Source organism: Rhinolophus ferrumequinum, chromosome 11 (assembly GCF_004115265.2).
Source record: "Rhinolophus ferrumequinum isolate MPI-CBG mRhiFer1 chromosome 11, mRhiFer1_v1.p, whole genome shotgun sequence".
Taxonomy (NCBI): domain Eukaryota; kingdom Metazoa; phylum Chordata; class Mammalia; order Chiroptera; family Rhinolophidae; genus Rhinolophus; species Rhinolophus ferrumequinum.
The window spans coordinates 6,859,029-6,872,623 of record NC_046294.1 but is presented as its reverse complement, the minus strand read 5'-3'; the positions used below and the strand labels follow the sequence as shown (position 1 = coordinate 6,872,623).

The 13,595-nt window shown below is 55.5% G+C and overlaps 1 protein-coding gene across 32 annotated transcripts in view; it reads right to left on the bottom strand.

Annotated features, from left to right (window-relative positions):
• NRXN2 (neurexin 2) overlaps positions 1 to 13,595 on the bottom strand; it is a 104,962-nt gene that overhangs the window by 53,052 nt on the left and 38,315 nt on the right. For 14 of the 32 annotated variants that reach the window (XM_033119642.1, XM_033119629.1, XM_033119650.1 and 11 more), the window contains 5 exons: positions 10,907 to 10,951; positions 3,257 to 3,418; positions 2,119 to 2,557; positions 706 to 1,092; positions 322 to 525 (listed from right to left, as the gene is read on the bottom strand). In XM_033119642.1, the coding sequence (XP_032975533.1) occupies positions 322 to 525; positions 706 to 1,092; positions 2,119 to 2,557; positions 3,257 to 3,418; positions 10,907 to 10,951 (1,237 nt within the window). The remainder of the gene's footprint in view (positions 1 to 321; positions 526 to 705; positions 1,093 to 2,118; positions 2,558 to 3,256; positions 3,419 to 10,906; positions 10,952 to 13,595) is intronic. The other 18 variants (XM_033119635.1, XM_033119643.1, XM_033119617.1 and 15 more) reach the window with 2 other exon arrangements.

Sequence of the window (13,595 nt, the reverse complement as noted above, 5' to 3'; positions counted from 1 at the left end):
CGAGAGTGAGCTATGTCATTCCATGTGTGCACGCAGGACAGACACGCCAAAAGCCACGCGAGTACCCTGGGAGGGCAGCTGTCATACCCCAAACACTCGGAAAGATGGCCTGGCTGCACTCGGGGTCCCCCCCACACAGGGCTGCCGAGCACACAGCACCGCCCTACACGATGCATCCTCGCTGGGAATGAGCTCTGGGGGCTCCCACCCTCCCCACCCGCAAACTCTCGCTGGCGCCCCCACCGGCTTCTCCAGACAGAGTGGGTGTGAGTCAGAGGGAAGGGCAGGGAAGGGGCCAGGAGCGCGGGGTGGGGTGGTTACCGAGGTTGACAGTGAGCTTCATCTGGCCCCCGTCCAGCTCGAGGCGAAGGGTGTCGGCCGACTCCCTGGAGGTGGTGGCCATCATGAGCCCATAGGCCCGCTGGGACATGAAGCGCAGAGACACGTCCTCCGCCTCCGTGTGCATGGCATTCGGCAGCATGATCTTCATGTACATGGAGCCATCGTAGCTCAGGACCGTGGCCTCTGCCCCAGGAGTGGGGGGGGAAGAGGGGCCGGGGACAGGCAACAGCCGTGCAGGGAGAGAGAAGACCGAGAGAATCATTACGAGCAGGCCAGGCCCAGGGCTGGTCTATGAGGGGCACGCTGAGCAGGAGGGGACACTGGGGCGGCAGCGAGGACGCCTGGGATGGTGACTAGCCTCACCTCTCTCACAGACCTGCCCCAGAAAGCCGGTCCCGATGCAGTCACAGACGAAGCGGTTCCAGCCCTCGCGACAGAGGCCCCCATTGCGACACGGGGCAGACGCGCACTGCTTCAGCGTCTCCCGGGAGCAGAAGGGGGCGACGCCCGCAGCCCCCTGTGCCTCGGCCAGGCCCCGAAGGTCTCGGCTACGCCCGTCTATGAACAGGTCCCTCACACAGCCCACGTAGCCAGCCCGAAGCGCCGCCGTCCACACCTCGGGGGGCAGGGGCAGGTCCACCCGCCCCCCCTCAGGCAGACCGCCCAGGTACAGCTCGCTCTCCAGGTCCAGAATCTCACTCTCCCCGGTGGCCAAGAATGGGGTGCTGCGGCTGTTCACCGAGATGGAGCCTGGGGATCAAGAAAGAGTGAGCCTTTCTTTGAGGAAGGGAGAGAAAAAAATAGAAAGCCCATGAGACGCTGACACTCCCGGGAGCCGTGGCAGCGCCCGTCCCCACTGTGTGTCGGGGAATGATCATTCCACCCAGACTCGAAGGCCCAGCGCGGTGACAATTGGGGGAGCACAAAAATTTAGCTGACAGTGGTAAGTGCTTAAATTGGATAATGTGTCAGTTCTCATTTATATCCGTTCTCTCCGTCTCAGATAATTCTCCTGTGTTTCACAAGATGAACTGGGCAGGAAACAACAGGAGGGTGGGAAAAGGAGGTGGAGAAGGCAGCGTGGAGGACGGGGTGGCTAGAAGCAACAGAAGGTTCAAGAAAGAGCGCCTGCCTGACCTTGGCACTCTGCTCTGCTGCTTTAGGGTGCTGGAGTCCTCACGAGGCGGCCACCATCAGTGTCCTCCCCCCCACACACACTCCACAACAGGAGCTCTGTGACAGCAAAGACTATGGAGTTCACTGCTGTTCCTACCCCAGCACCTGGGACAGCACCTGGCATAGTGGGGGCTCAGTACATAACCTCTCAAGTGAGTTTAATCAAAGAAAATTGAATGGATCTAGACAGAAGGGAGGCGTGCTTGGAAGATTTTTTCCTTTTTAGGAGGCTGGGATGTCTACTCTGTGGGAAGCACTGTGCTAATGCTTTTACAGTGTCCTCTTGTTTTCTCCTCTTGATGACCCGGATGCAATGACTCCTTTTATAGATTAGGAAGCTGAGACGGGCCCCAAGTTACACGCACAGTAAGCAGGGAAGCTGAGGGGTGAACGCAGGTCTGACTGACTGCGAACACTAGGCTCCTCCTGCCCAGGCACCATGACAGTAGTGACACCTGAGGGGCTGGGGGGCCAGAGAGGAGCGGAGGAGATGGCACGAAGGGTACAGGAAACTGTAAGACAGAAGAGACGTGGAGAGGAGGTCGGGGCGGGGGACGGGGCGACCAGGGTGAGAGGAGAAGAGACCAGAGGCCTCCTGACCTTTGCGCCCGTCCCTCTGGAAGTCCACGTGGCACCACTCGCCGTCATTGACCTTGCGGCTGGATGCCCGCAGCTTGATGCCCCCAGAGCCCATGTCCAGCAAGAGGTAGAGGTAGCCGTCCAACAGCTCCATGGCGAAGTAGTCGGCCCGCTGGGAAGAGCTGGGGCTACCGGCCCCGGGCCCGGCCCGCCGGCCCTGGCTGAAGAGCAGCAGCCCGTTGGGCTCAGTGGTGCGGAAGTCCAGGGAGATGGACCCGGTGCGCTTGGCGCTCCAGCGGGGCAGGGCCACAAAGGCCTCGGGGCTCTCAAAAGTCACAGGGTCCAGGGCAGCCACATCTTCACAGCGGAATGACAGGTCCCCCTGCAGCTTCATCTTGGGGTCCCCTTCCTTTGCCAGGCGGGACAACTCCAATTTGAAGTCATTATTCTTATAGACCACCTGCAGGGAGCGGGGAATGAAGCAGCAGAAGCAGCTTAGCGCCTGGCGGGCCTGCCCAGCAGCCGCCAGCACCATGGGACCCTGCCACCCCGCCCCGGGAGGTGCCTGCTCAGCACTACCCACCCCTGGCTTGGCCTCTGTTCTAGAACTTCATGCACCAAGGCTGTGAACGAGCACCCCGTACCCCACTTTTTTCTCTGTGCTGTGCCCCTGTCCAGCACTGGCATGGTGGCCCGTGATAATGACAACCACCACCAACAAACATGTCGTTGACATTTCCCAACTGACAGTATTTTCATTTATACTCTCATCCGCGTGTCATACCCATGTTAAGAAGTAGATACTGACCACTCATTTTATAGATGAGGAAACTAAGACTTAGACAGATCAGGGGACTGGGCCAGGGTCACAGAGCTAGTGACTGGAAGAGCCGCGACTGAAACACAGGTGTTCAGTCGTCATGGCCAGCAGCTGCCAGCCGCAGGGTCCTCGGAGAGGACGGGGGCCTTCGGAGGCTCAAGAAGTGAGAGAAGGGCAGCCCCTTGATGGAGTCCATGGCCTTGGGTTTTAGAGAGGGAAGGTCCGCCACCATGAACTTGGGAGGCACAGAGGCCCCGGCGCCTGGCCAGGTCAGACTAAATCACCCTGAGCACAGGGGCGGGGCCCGGGCTGAGCCAGTCCCTGCCGAGCCCCACTCACATCCTTGAGGCAGCCCATGAAGTTGTTGCTGACAGGTGAGCCCGGCAGGTCAGCCGTGTTGGGGCTGCCCCCGATGTAGAAGAAGTCGTCCGAACCCAGCATGGTGTAGTCCTCCTGCGTGTAGCCTGTGGTGGTCAGGATCCCGTCCACCGAGATGGTCACCTGCCCGGCCCGGGGTTGGCGGGGAGACAAGGAGACAACCGGCATCAACTCCCTGGGAAGAGCCTCGGGCTGGGCAAGGGAGGGGCCGGGGGCAATGGGAGAGGGGGCCCCCCATTTTTATGTCTGCTTGTCTCGGAGGAGGAACAGTGGGGGCAGAAAGGGAAGGGGACAAAGGAGGCAGCACAAGATTTGATGGTTTCAGGATAGGCTAAGGCCTGCCCCGCGGCCCCCAGCCCAGCAGGCAGGGTACTTAAAAGCGCTCACCAAGAACCAGTTCCCGGAAGTGGCTCCGGGCCCCAGAATGGAGGGTGCCGATGGCACCGCCGCTCCCCTCCTCTTGAAGGTGCTCTCTGGACCCTCATGTGATTTCAGAGCATCTTTCATAAACAAGGCAGAGACCACCAATTCTCCTCGGACCGTGGTGGCTGCGACTCACCTGTAGCTCTCCCCTCAGGGCGCTGAGTCCTCTCAGTCTTAGCCCACTAGGGAGATGGCAGAGAGCCAGGGCGTGAGCAACAAGAACTCAGATATTCCTGGGGAGTCTTGCAACTTCCTGGGGGACGCGGGAGGCCCTTCACGGCTGATCCCCACCATACGCCCCTTTCCTGAGTCTGTCTCTTTATTCCCAGGTCCCTCTATTCAGGTCGCTCTCCTGTGTCCCAAGAGGGCAGCACTTCACCTATTCAGCAGCCTGTTTTTCTTTCTTTGTCTTCCCTACTGATGCCACCATCATACTCTAGGGAGTCAGGGCCTGGTTAGGGAACAGAGGGGGACAGGACTAACCTCAGGATACCTTGACTCGGGGTTGAAAAGCCAGGTAAGGAAGCAAGATGAGTAAGGGTGGGAGACTCCCCAGTGTTCCAAGGAGGTGAGAGGGGCTCAGTAGCGGCCTGGGGAAGGCAGAAGTCACCTTGTGGGAAGTGACACGGGCAGGAAACTCTCGGACTACCCCCTCCCCAGGCAAATGCCCACCTGGCCCTTGAAAAGTCCATCGTTGTAGCCCACAAGGGATCGGGACCCCCAGCAAGGTTGTGGGAGAAGAATCACGGGCCAGGGGACCATGAGCCCCCACTCTGGGAAGGCTGTCGTTTAGGACGATCATCTGGGAAAGCAGGCAGGTTCCTGCAGGGGCCTCCAGGAAGCTGGCTCACGGGGAACCCACCACCGTGCTTCCCACTCCCCACTCCCCTAACGTGCTTCAGCACCCCCTTTTCAGGCAAAGTCTGGAGACGGGCCTTCCAGCCACAGCCCGTGATGCCCCTACCCACACCAGCCCGTTTGCATCTGCCACCAGCCATCTCCCAGCAACTGGTCCCCAGGGTTCCATGGTCACGGGGCAGCTGTGGGTGCTATGAACTCCTAAGGGACATGAGCAAAACAGGAACGGGGGAGCCTCCACCACAGGAACCTTGAGTCCCCCTTGTGCTGGGCTGGCACTGGCACCTCCCAGGGATGTGGGGGCGGGCACTGAGCAAAGCCAGGGCAGACGAGCCCCCTCCTGGGAACCATCAAACCTTGTGCTGGGGCGACTAGGGTCAAGGACAGATGGGGAAGGGGGTGTCTTCATGGGAAGGGGCAGTTTGAAAGCTTCTGAGTCTTGTTCTGAGGGCAGGGCTGGTCATGATTGTTTATTTCTTCTTCCCTCCACCCTACCCGAGGCTGGGAAGTGGGGATCTGGGTGGAAAAGGGAAGGGTCGAAGTATTAGTCACAAAAACATGCAGACAAGATTAGACCGGGCAGAAGGGGGTTGGAGAAAGGGAAGAAGGGGGCTGGGCTGAAGGGGTGTGGACAAGATAGGGAGGGGTGGCGGGGAGAAGGGGGTCTCCCTGTGACAAATTCCACTCCATCCCCCCCCACCTCCACTCCTGATGCTACACTGAGATCAGGAATTGGGCCACCAATTAGTTCCTGAGCCTACATCTGGTCACTCCAAATACAGTCAGCTCCTTGAAGGGTAGGCACCCGGCCTGACGTGTCCCACTAATGCCAGCCTGGTCCAGGGACGCATAGTCATTAAAGGGGAGCATTAAGTCACCTCCAGGCTCAAGGCCACACTTGGCTCTCGCTGCCTGTGTCCCATCTACAAACCCTACGCCTCGGTCCTTTGAGACTGCCCTAACCAGGTACCCCTGCTTCTGTGCAGCCCCAAAGCTCCCCAGGAAGAGGCTCTTCGGGCCCCATCAGTACATCGGCCTTCCAGCCCACAGGAGCCATTCGGCTGTCCCTCTTCCCGGCCCCAGAGGCCGGGGCACCGGCTATTGGCACCTTCCTTGACCTATGGGTTCTCTTCGACCCAGTCCTTTCAGCCAACTCACCTGCCTTTGCCCTCTCAGAGTTAGAAGGACCTGACCTGGGGGAGGGGGAGGGTGCCCTCCTCAACTACTCTCCAGACTCGGTACAAAAATGACCTTGCCCCCATGGCTTTATGCAAATCACTGCCACATGGAACACCCTAGAAAAGGGCTGCCTTAATTACCCTACCTGTCCCCCAAATTCACAAGTTCTTTTTTAGAGCAGCCGTAGCCCAGGGAGTGGGGGAGAGGGTAGCAGGAGGCAGGGAACATCAGGAGGTGCACAGAGGAAGGGGGGTCAGCCTGGGGTGGAGGAAGTAGAGAAAGTGGGGGGATGGGCACTGGGTGGAAAGGAAGCCAGGGGCAGGGGAGTGGAGGAAGGTCTCTGGGGAAGGCAAGGAGGGAGATGACAGATTAGTAAACCCGACTGTTCCCTCAGACAAATCAAAGTCCAGACACAAAAATGGCGGGTTCGTTAGTAAAAGCAGGAAACAGGAGAATAATTCCCCTGTCCCCCTCCACCCTGGGGATTCATGATGCCCCAGCCCCCCAGCCCCCCCGCGCAGCTTCTGGAAGGGGGAGGGCCGGCAGGAGAGGAGGGTAGGGTGCCATGCAACACAGAACAGCCACTGCAGCGAGGACACAAGCAGGTTAGAGGGCCGGGGGGCGGGGGGCCGGGCCCAGCAGAAAAGGCAGGAGAAAGCAGCCACAGGTGAGAAGGCATGCGGACCAGGCCGGGGGCATAGGGAAGAGTAGAGATGGAGGCAAAAGAGCTGTGCGGGTGCAAGAAGGAGAAGCTTCCTTCCAGTGGAGGAGGGGAGAGGAGCCCCCACTAGGACAGAGACATCTCTGGGATGCGAAAGAAAAGGAGGGGACGTTAGACTCAGACTTTCCTCCCAGAGGGCGGCCCAGGCGCTCATCGCCACCACCCATTCGCCACTGATCACGGACCCCAGCCACACGTGCTCACACACCACATCCCATTGAAGGCAGTGGGAGAAGTCTTGACAGGCTCATTTCCAACCAGCATCCTTTTCACCTTCAGGACCACGGCTAGGGCCCCAAGATACTGCAGAGACTGCACGGAACCCACACCAGTCCACTCCACACAGACAGGTGGGCCTGAGTGGGGACCCAGTAGCCAGGAGGAAGGAGACACAGCTCTGCCCCGGAAGAGCCAGGCCCAGCCAGGGAGGAGGACAGGGAGTGCGTAAGATGCAGAAGCCCAGCACCTAGCACCCAGCCTCGGCTCCACTCCCCAGGAGCGGGGAGGGTGGCCAGCGGTGCTGCAAGGGGCAGCATGCCACCTGCGAGGGCTCTCAACCTTCCCCACTGGCCCACTCTGCTTGGCTCCCCTCAGACAGGCAGGTAGGACGTGTGACCAGGCCCTGGCCACAAATATCCCCACAGGGGTACTCCTTGCCCACCATGCCCCAGGAAGAAAGGCTGAGGAAGAGGAGATGCCCCTCTGGCATCGTCCAGAGCCTTTCCCGGTTCCCTGCGATGATCACAGAGTCACCAGCGTCCTTGGGAGGGGGGCTTGTTTGGGGCAGAATAAGATTGAAGGCAGGTGTTTTTAACTTGCGGGTGGGCTGGATGGGCTTTGAAGCCCCTTGACACTGTATGCAAAACTGCAGCCATGGGTGTTTTGCTTTCCGATGAGATGCCACTGCTGTGTCATCAAACTCTCAAAGGGATCCACCAGCCAAAGGTGGTTAAAAACAACTTGGTTAGGAAAAAGGTCCAGGCCTCCCCTTAGGACTGACTGGGGTGGGAGTGGAGGAGGAAGACGGGCGAAGGACAGCTGAGGGAGCGGGCAACCATGCTACATGTTTACGTTTCGCCATCTATTTGGGGTGGGGGAGAAACTAAAGAGAGAAACTGGTGGGAAAGACACACCGGGAAGATGATCTAGGCAGCAATTATATAGCCCACGGGCATCCTGACATCTAGATTTGATCAAGTTTGGGAATGGGAGCTTCAGGTCAGAAATCCTAAGGTCTTTAGCCTTTACCATTTTCTTTTTAAAAAATGAATTAATTACTTAGTTAATTAATTAACTTAACTTTTAGCTTTTACCATTTTCCAGAACAATCGCAGTTTACCTCTCTGACCCTCACCTGCAATCGGCGTTTAACCACTTGCACCATTCTCACTTCGCCCAGCCTTACTATGAGGATCGAACGAGACAAACGGAGTGAAACCACAGGAGTGGCTGTGTGACCCCAAGCTTTCTCTGGACAACAGGTTCCCCATCTGTTAACTGAGAATAACTTCTGCCTGTTGCTTGCAGTCTAGGCATGAGAGTTTAAATGATATCCAAAAGATGGGAGCTATTTAGGGGAACCGAAGCCCTCAGTGCATGTACAAAGAACTATTACTATTTTTACAAGCAACTTCCACCAGCCTGACTACACCGAACTCGAACCTCTCCACCGGGTTGGCCTTTGTGGTCTGTATCCACCCTCTCCCCCAAGGAGAAATGCTCCAACAACAAGAAAAGAGTCCGTATAAATGAGTTAGTACAAATAAATACAAAGCCAGCCGGAACCCGGCTGAGGAATGCCCAGAATTAGAACAGGTTGAGTTCCGTCTCTTTCTGTGCCCCGTTCTTTGACTCCAGTCGTGGCCTAAGAGCGCTGACCCCTGGGACAGGTTCCTAAGGGTTTTGAGGCCACTCAGGCCACCCCAAGGCAACCAGCTCTGACAATAAGCACTGAAGCTCACGCCAGAGAGCACGGACCTCCGAGATGCAGAATTTAACAGCACTTTTCATTGCCAGGGCTGAAATCAGACGGGCTGGTTTGTTCTTACTAGCTTCCCCAGGTCACTCCATCTCTCCTCCTCCTCCCCAGGCCCAATTCCTGAGGCAATCTGGGGTTTCGTGCAGTTATTTTAGGACTGATTCCTAAGAAGGGACAGTAATAGGGTCTCTAGTGGGGCCAGAGATGCTGTATTCTCCAGGGTTTGCTCTGGGAAGGGAATCGCATCTTTACAAAACATCCCTGCCCTGGAAACACTGAGCTAATCAGTTAACATTTTATAAAGCTTAATAAAATTATAATTCCCTTTACAGAGTACAGATGCTTTCACTTCCATTACCCATTTGACCTTCACTCTGGCCCCACGAAATAGGCATTGCAGGTGTATTATCAGCCTGTTTGGTAACTGAGTTTTCGCCCAAGGTTAACATGGTCCACTTTTAACTACATTGAGACTGGAAGGAAGGTCTGTGTGGTCCTAATTCTCGGTATTCGCTGAGTGCTTGGGGTGTACTACATGGACTTAGCTTGTTCCCTTCTGTCCCCAAAGTCAGAGTGAAGCTCTGGAAAGAATTCCCAGTGCCCAGCTCCTCACGGGTACTCAATGGCCTGGACTGAGACGCGGGCAGCAGCTGACACCTAGAAGCCACAACTGGAGAAGCGAGTCTGTGGAGGCTGGTGCTGGGACCACCGAAGGCTCCATTTGAACCAGGGGATACCTGGGAGTGGCAGGTGAGGCCTACCATGGGGCTGGGCTAGGATGGCGATGCCCAGGGGCACTAGCTCGGGGCAGGGGGCAGGGGTAGCGTGGGTCTGTGGGTGCAGGAACACAGAGCTGCAAAAGCTTCAGGACAAGCCACACAGCGCCTCAGAGGTAACGCGTCCTGGGGCGTTGGGGAGCCACTCCAACTGGAAGCCTGGCTGTCGTGCTTCCCTCCTCATCACCAGCCAGGCAGCCACGCAGATCTGGGAGGCTGGGAAGGCCAGACAGCTGCCCCAAGCAGCTCGGGCCTCATGGGAGCAGACAGGGTCCCCAGCCTGGTGCTCAATCACGCTGCATTATTAATAGGCGATGACTAACCGCCTGCTGCGGCAGAGCCAGGACCGCGCAGGCATGAGGGAATCCCAGGGGATGGCGCACGCAGGGCCTGCAGGCACACACACCCGGGCGAGGCGAGGCGAGGCGGGCGCAAAGGGCCAGCCTCAGCCCCTGCCTGCTCCTGCCCCGACAACCACCTCCACACAGATCCCTCACCAGACTCCACAGCACAGCCCCTAGCTCACACTAGCGTTTATACACGCACACTCACCAGCAGTCTCACAAACACAGTGCAGTCTCCCACTAACACCCCCTAAATGTCACACCAACATTTACACACAGTCGCACCCACACACCAACACACACCAGCTGCGTTTACACAGACTCCCACACCGACACTCACGGGACTGAGCCCAACCCAAACAGAGGAGCTTGGCCCCAACTACCTCAACTTCGTCCCTGCCGGGCCTCCTCCTCTCACCCCCTCAGTGGGGAAGGAAACCAACCCGGGTCAGAGGCCATGCTGGACAGGCAGGGGGCAGAGAGGGGAGGGGAAATGGAGGGGAAGGAAGACAGTGTGAAACACAGTGTTAGTCAGAGCAGCAGAGCTGGGGGGGGAACTGGACGCTGTCCCTGGTGGGGAAAGACCATTCGTGCCATGCAAAATGTGGGGGGAGACGGAACCAGGAACCCTCAAGGTTGAGAAGTGAGGGAGGGGATGTCACCTCCTCCCTGGCAGCCAGCATGAAACAGCCCCAAAACTGGCATGAACTGGTGATTTGAAGGGGCTCTGTGTATCCCCCAAGGCCATTTCCAACCACCTCTGGGGGAATATGCCTGAGCTGGCAGCCACTGGAGGTCTCACCCCAGCCCCCTCCCCCAACCCGAGGGGCCTGTCCGGAAGCTGACAGTGAGCAGAGCGTAGCATGTCATGGGATGGTGTTTTCCATGGATTTTCAGGAGACCAAGAAAGAAACTAAATCAAAAAGAAAAAACGAGGGAGAAGGGGGCAAAGGAATAAAATAAAGCAATAGAAATAAGCAGCCTGGCATCGGGGCTGGTCTAACCAGAGCCAACGAACATGGGCCCTGCCCCCAGGTCCCTCTGGCCAGGAATCCGAATTCAGGAGTCAGGGGTTAGGGCAGGGACAGGCCAAATTCCTCCATTTCCATTTGTCGTTTGGATTTGAGTTTGGACCAAAAAAGAAAGAAAAGGGAAAAGAGGAAAACTAAAAGAGAGAGAAGCAAAATCTAAAGATTGTCCAGGACGCAAAAAAACAACTGGAAGAGCAAAACAACCAAAACCAAACAGGGAAAGGAAACAAAAGAGGGAGAATCGAACAGTTAAAAAAACCCACGGCAAACCAAACGGTAAGACAATTAGAGTGATATCTACCAGATAATGCAGTTTGTTTACCATAGCGTGTCCAATCCCTGCGTGCTTCACCGGAGATATGGGGGAGGGGTGGAGGGGTCAAAAAAAACAACAACAAAGACAACAAAAGAACAGAACGAAAGAAAAGAAAAATAAAATGACCAACTGTGAAACTCAAGGAAGGAGGAAAAATATATACCCATATGTATTTGTCTGTCTGTTCAGACCCTCCCACTTCAGGTTCAACTAAAGTATTTTGTTTAAAGAAAATTAAATTATGATGGGAGGGAGAAATAAGACACACACACAAAAATTAAATCCCTTCTTCTCCCAATCCCTCCCCGACCCCTCCACTGGATTCCTCTTCCCCCATCCCCTCCCGGAGGAAGAGCCAGCTGCAGAGAAGGGGAAACAGTTAAAGACCTTGGTTAGTAGAGAAGAAAACAACAAAAGAACTGGACCAAGAAAGCAAAGACTTAGGAAGATGGCCGACATTCCGCAGATGAGACAGAAAGGTTAGTTCGGTCTTTCACTCATACCTTGCCCCACCTGTCCCTGCCCGTTGTTTGGTCCCCTGGGTTATAAGCGTGTTAGTAACACAAACAGAGTTGGCAACGGGGTTTTCCAACAGAGGGTGAGAGAGGGAAGGTAGGGGGTTAAGAAGCAGACCCAATTATGCAGTATTAGTAAGTCCTATTGGCTGAAATGTTAGGGAGCTGAGGGGAAGGAAGGGAGGGGAGCAAGGGGTGTAAGAAAGGGATGGGCTATTGACTCGGGTAATGGGGAGGTGGGTTTGTTGGCTAACTGGTCAATCAGATGGCTTTCCAGAGAACTGGCTAAAGAGCAAGTTGGTGCTGGCCGACTGGTTGACCAATGACCATGTTGAGTTAATGGGTTAACTGGTTGGTGATGGGCCAGCTGGCCGTCAGGCTGGGAGAAGAGTCACCAACACCCCTAGAGAATCACAGGAGTGGCTAGAATGAGAGGCAATTTCATTTGGAGGTAAAGGGAGGGGGTTCCCAAGGAGTAGGAAGGGATATATATGGGTGTCTGCTTTTCCTGAGGATGGAGGATAGGCAAAAAGATCCAGGGAGTCATGAGGGGAGGGGCAGCTCCTCTTTTTCTTTCTTTCTCCCCCCCCCCCCCCCGTTTCTCTTCCTTGAGAAAGGCAGAAAGAGCGAGTTGCCACCAGAACGAGGAAAAGGAAACATTGCCCTGCATGGGCTGGCAGAGGGCTCACTGTCATATCATATCTAATCACCCAAAGCCCTCCTCCCTCTCCTTCCTCTCTCCCATCCATAGCTGACTCCTCCTTCCTGCCTAGCTTGACTTTTCAGAGCCCACATTTCCCAGAAAGTTCCCCAGGTTCTTCAATCACCCCACGTCCATTCTCTTATGCTCCTCTGGGCAACCACCCCTCCAAGAATTAAGTACCCACTACCACCACCCCTGCCAGTCTCTGGAAATGGTAAGGCTTTCCCGGCCACACAGCCTCTTTCCAGGCACAGCTATAGACCCCTGAGCCTCCACTCCCCACAGCCAGCACCAGAAATTCACCCCCCAACATACCATACCATAAAAAGGAACACAGAGGCTCACCTACCTCTAAACTCTTTTACTCCTCCCTACGCTATAAGCCAGCTTCTTCTATCCCAGTCTCTAGAATTCCCAGCCCCATATGGCTCTGTTCATTTTCTCTTCTCATGGCCAAAGACACAGCAACAACCGCCTTCAAAACTACCCTGGTGTTTGGGGAGGAGATATCAAAGGGACTGAGGCAGCTTCACTTAAAAGTATCAGAGATGGACGGACACAATTGCTTGAGGCCCATTAAATACTAAACTGCACACCCGAGAGAGTGATTGTGAGAAGGAAAGGTATTCTAAGGACAGATCCATTAGTTAGACAGTTATTATAACCAGTAGGCACAGGGCTAATTCAGTAACACAATTAATAAGGGCCTCGTATAATTAAAAATAACAGAAGCCAATATTTAGCAGCTAGAAGTGCTGAATAACCAATATTAATTATTAGTGATGCAAAAGCAGTTTGCATAGCAGGAGGACGAGAGTCTAACTACGGGACCGATGGCTGGAGCAAGGGGATGACGGGTGATTTGAGGACTAGTACTACCGGACAGTAGGTCTGTCGCGAAATGAAGAGGCCAACTGGTCAGGACGAGGAACACTTAGCTCCCAGGCAGCTACATAAAAAAGGTAACAGCTGCCTGATGTCACGGCGCTAGTCGAACAAGGCAGAAAAAACAAAAAGACTTTGGAGGGAAATCCAGATACTATTCTTTTTTAATTAGAACTGGTTGTGGGGACTAAAATAAGAAAAAAACCAGTTTTAGTTTTCATGGATGACTTCTTGTTTAACAAGCAGAAGAACAAACTCAGAAACAAGATTGAGAGGGAAGAGAGATGTGAATTTAAAGCCTGGGCCTTCCCCTAAGGCATCCAGAGGTCCAGGCTTCCTCTGAAAATCAGCAAGGTGGGAGTGGGTGAGACAGGGCCCCTCCAGACCGAGGGAGTGTGGATCCAGAACCCAGTCCACGGGGATTGCGCCCAAGGGGGCAACTGTGGCCCAATACTAGAGTGGAGCTTCCACTGGAACCCAGTCCTGGTGGCCAGTGACACGGCAGCCTGTGCCTTCCCAAATGACGGGATCTGGAGAGCCGAGTCTTCAGACTCACGAATGAGCAGTGAAG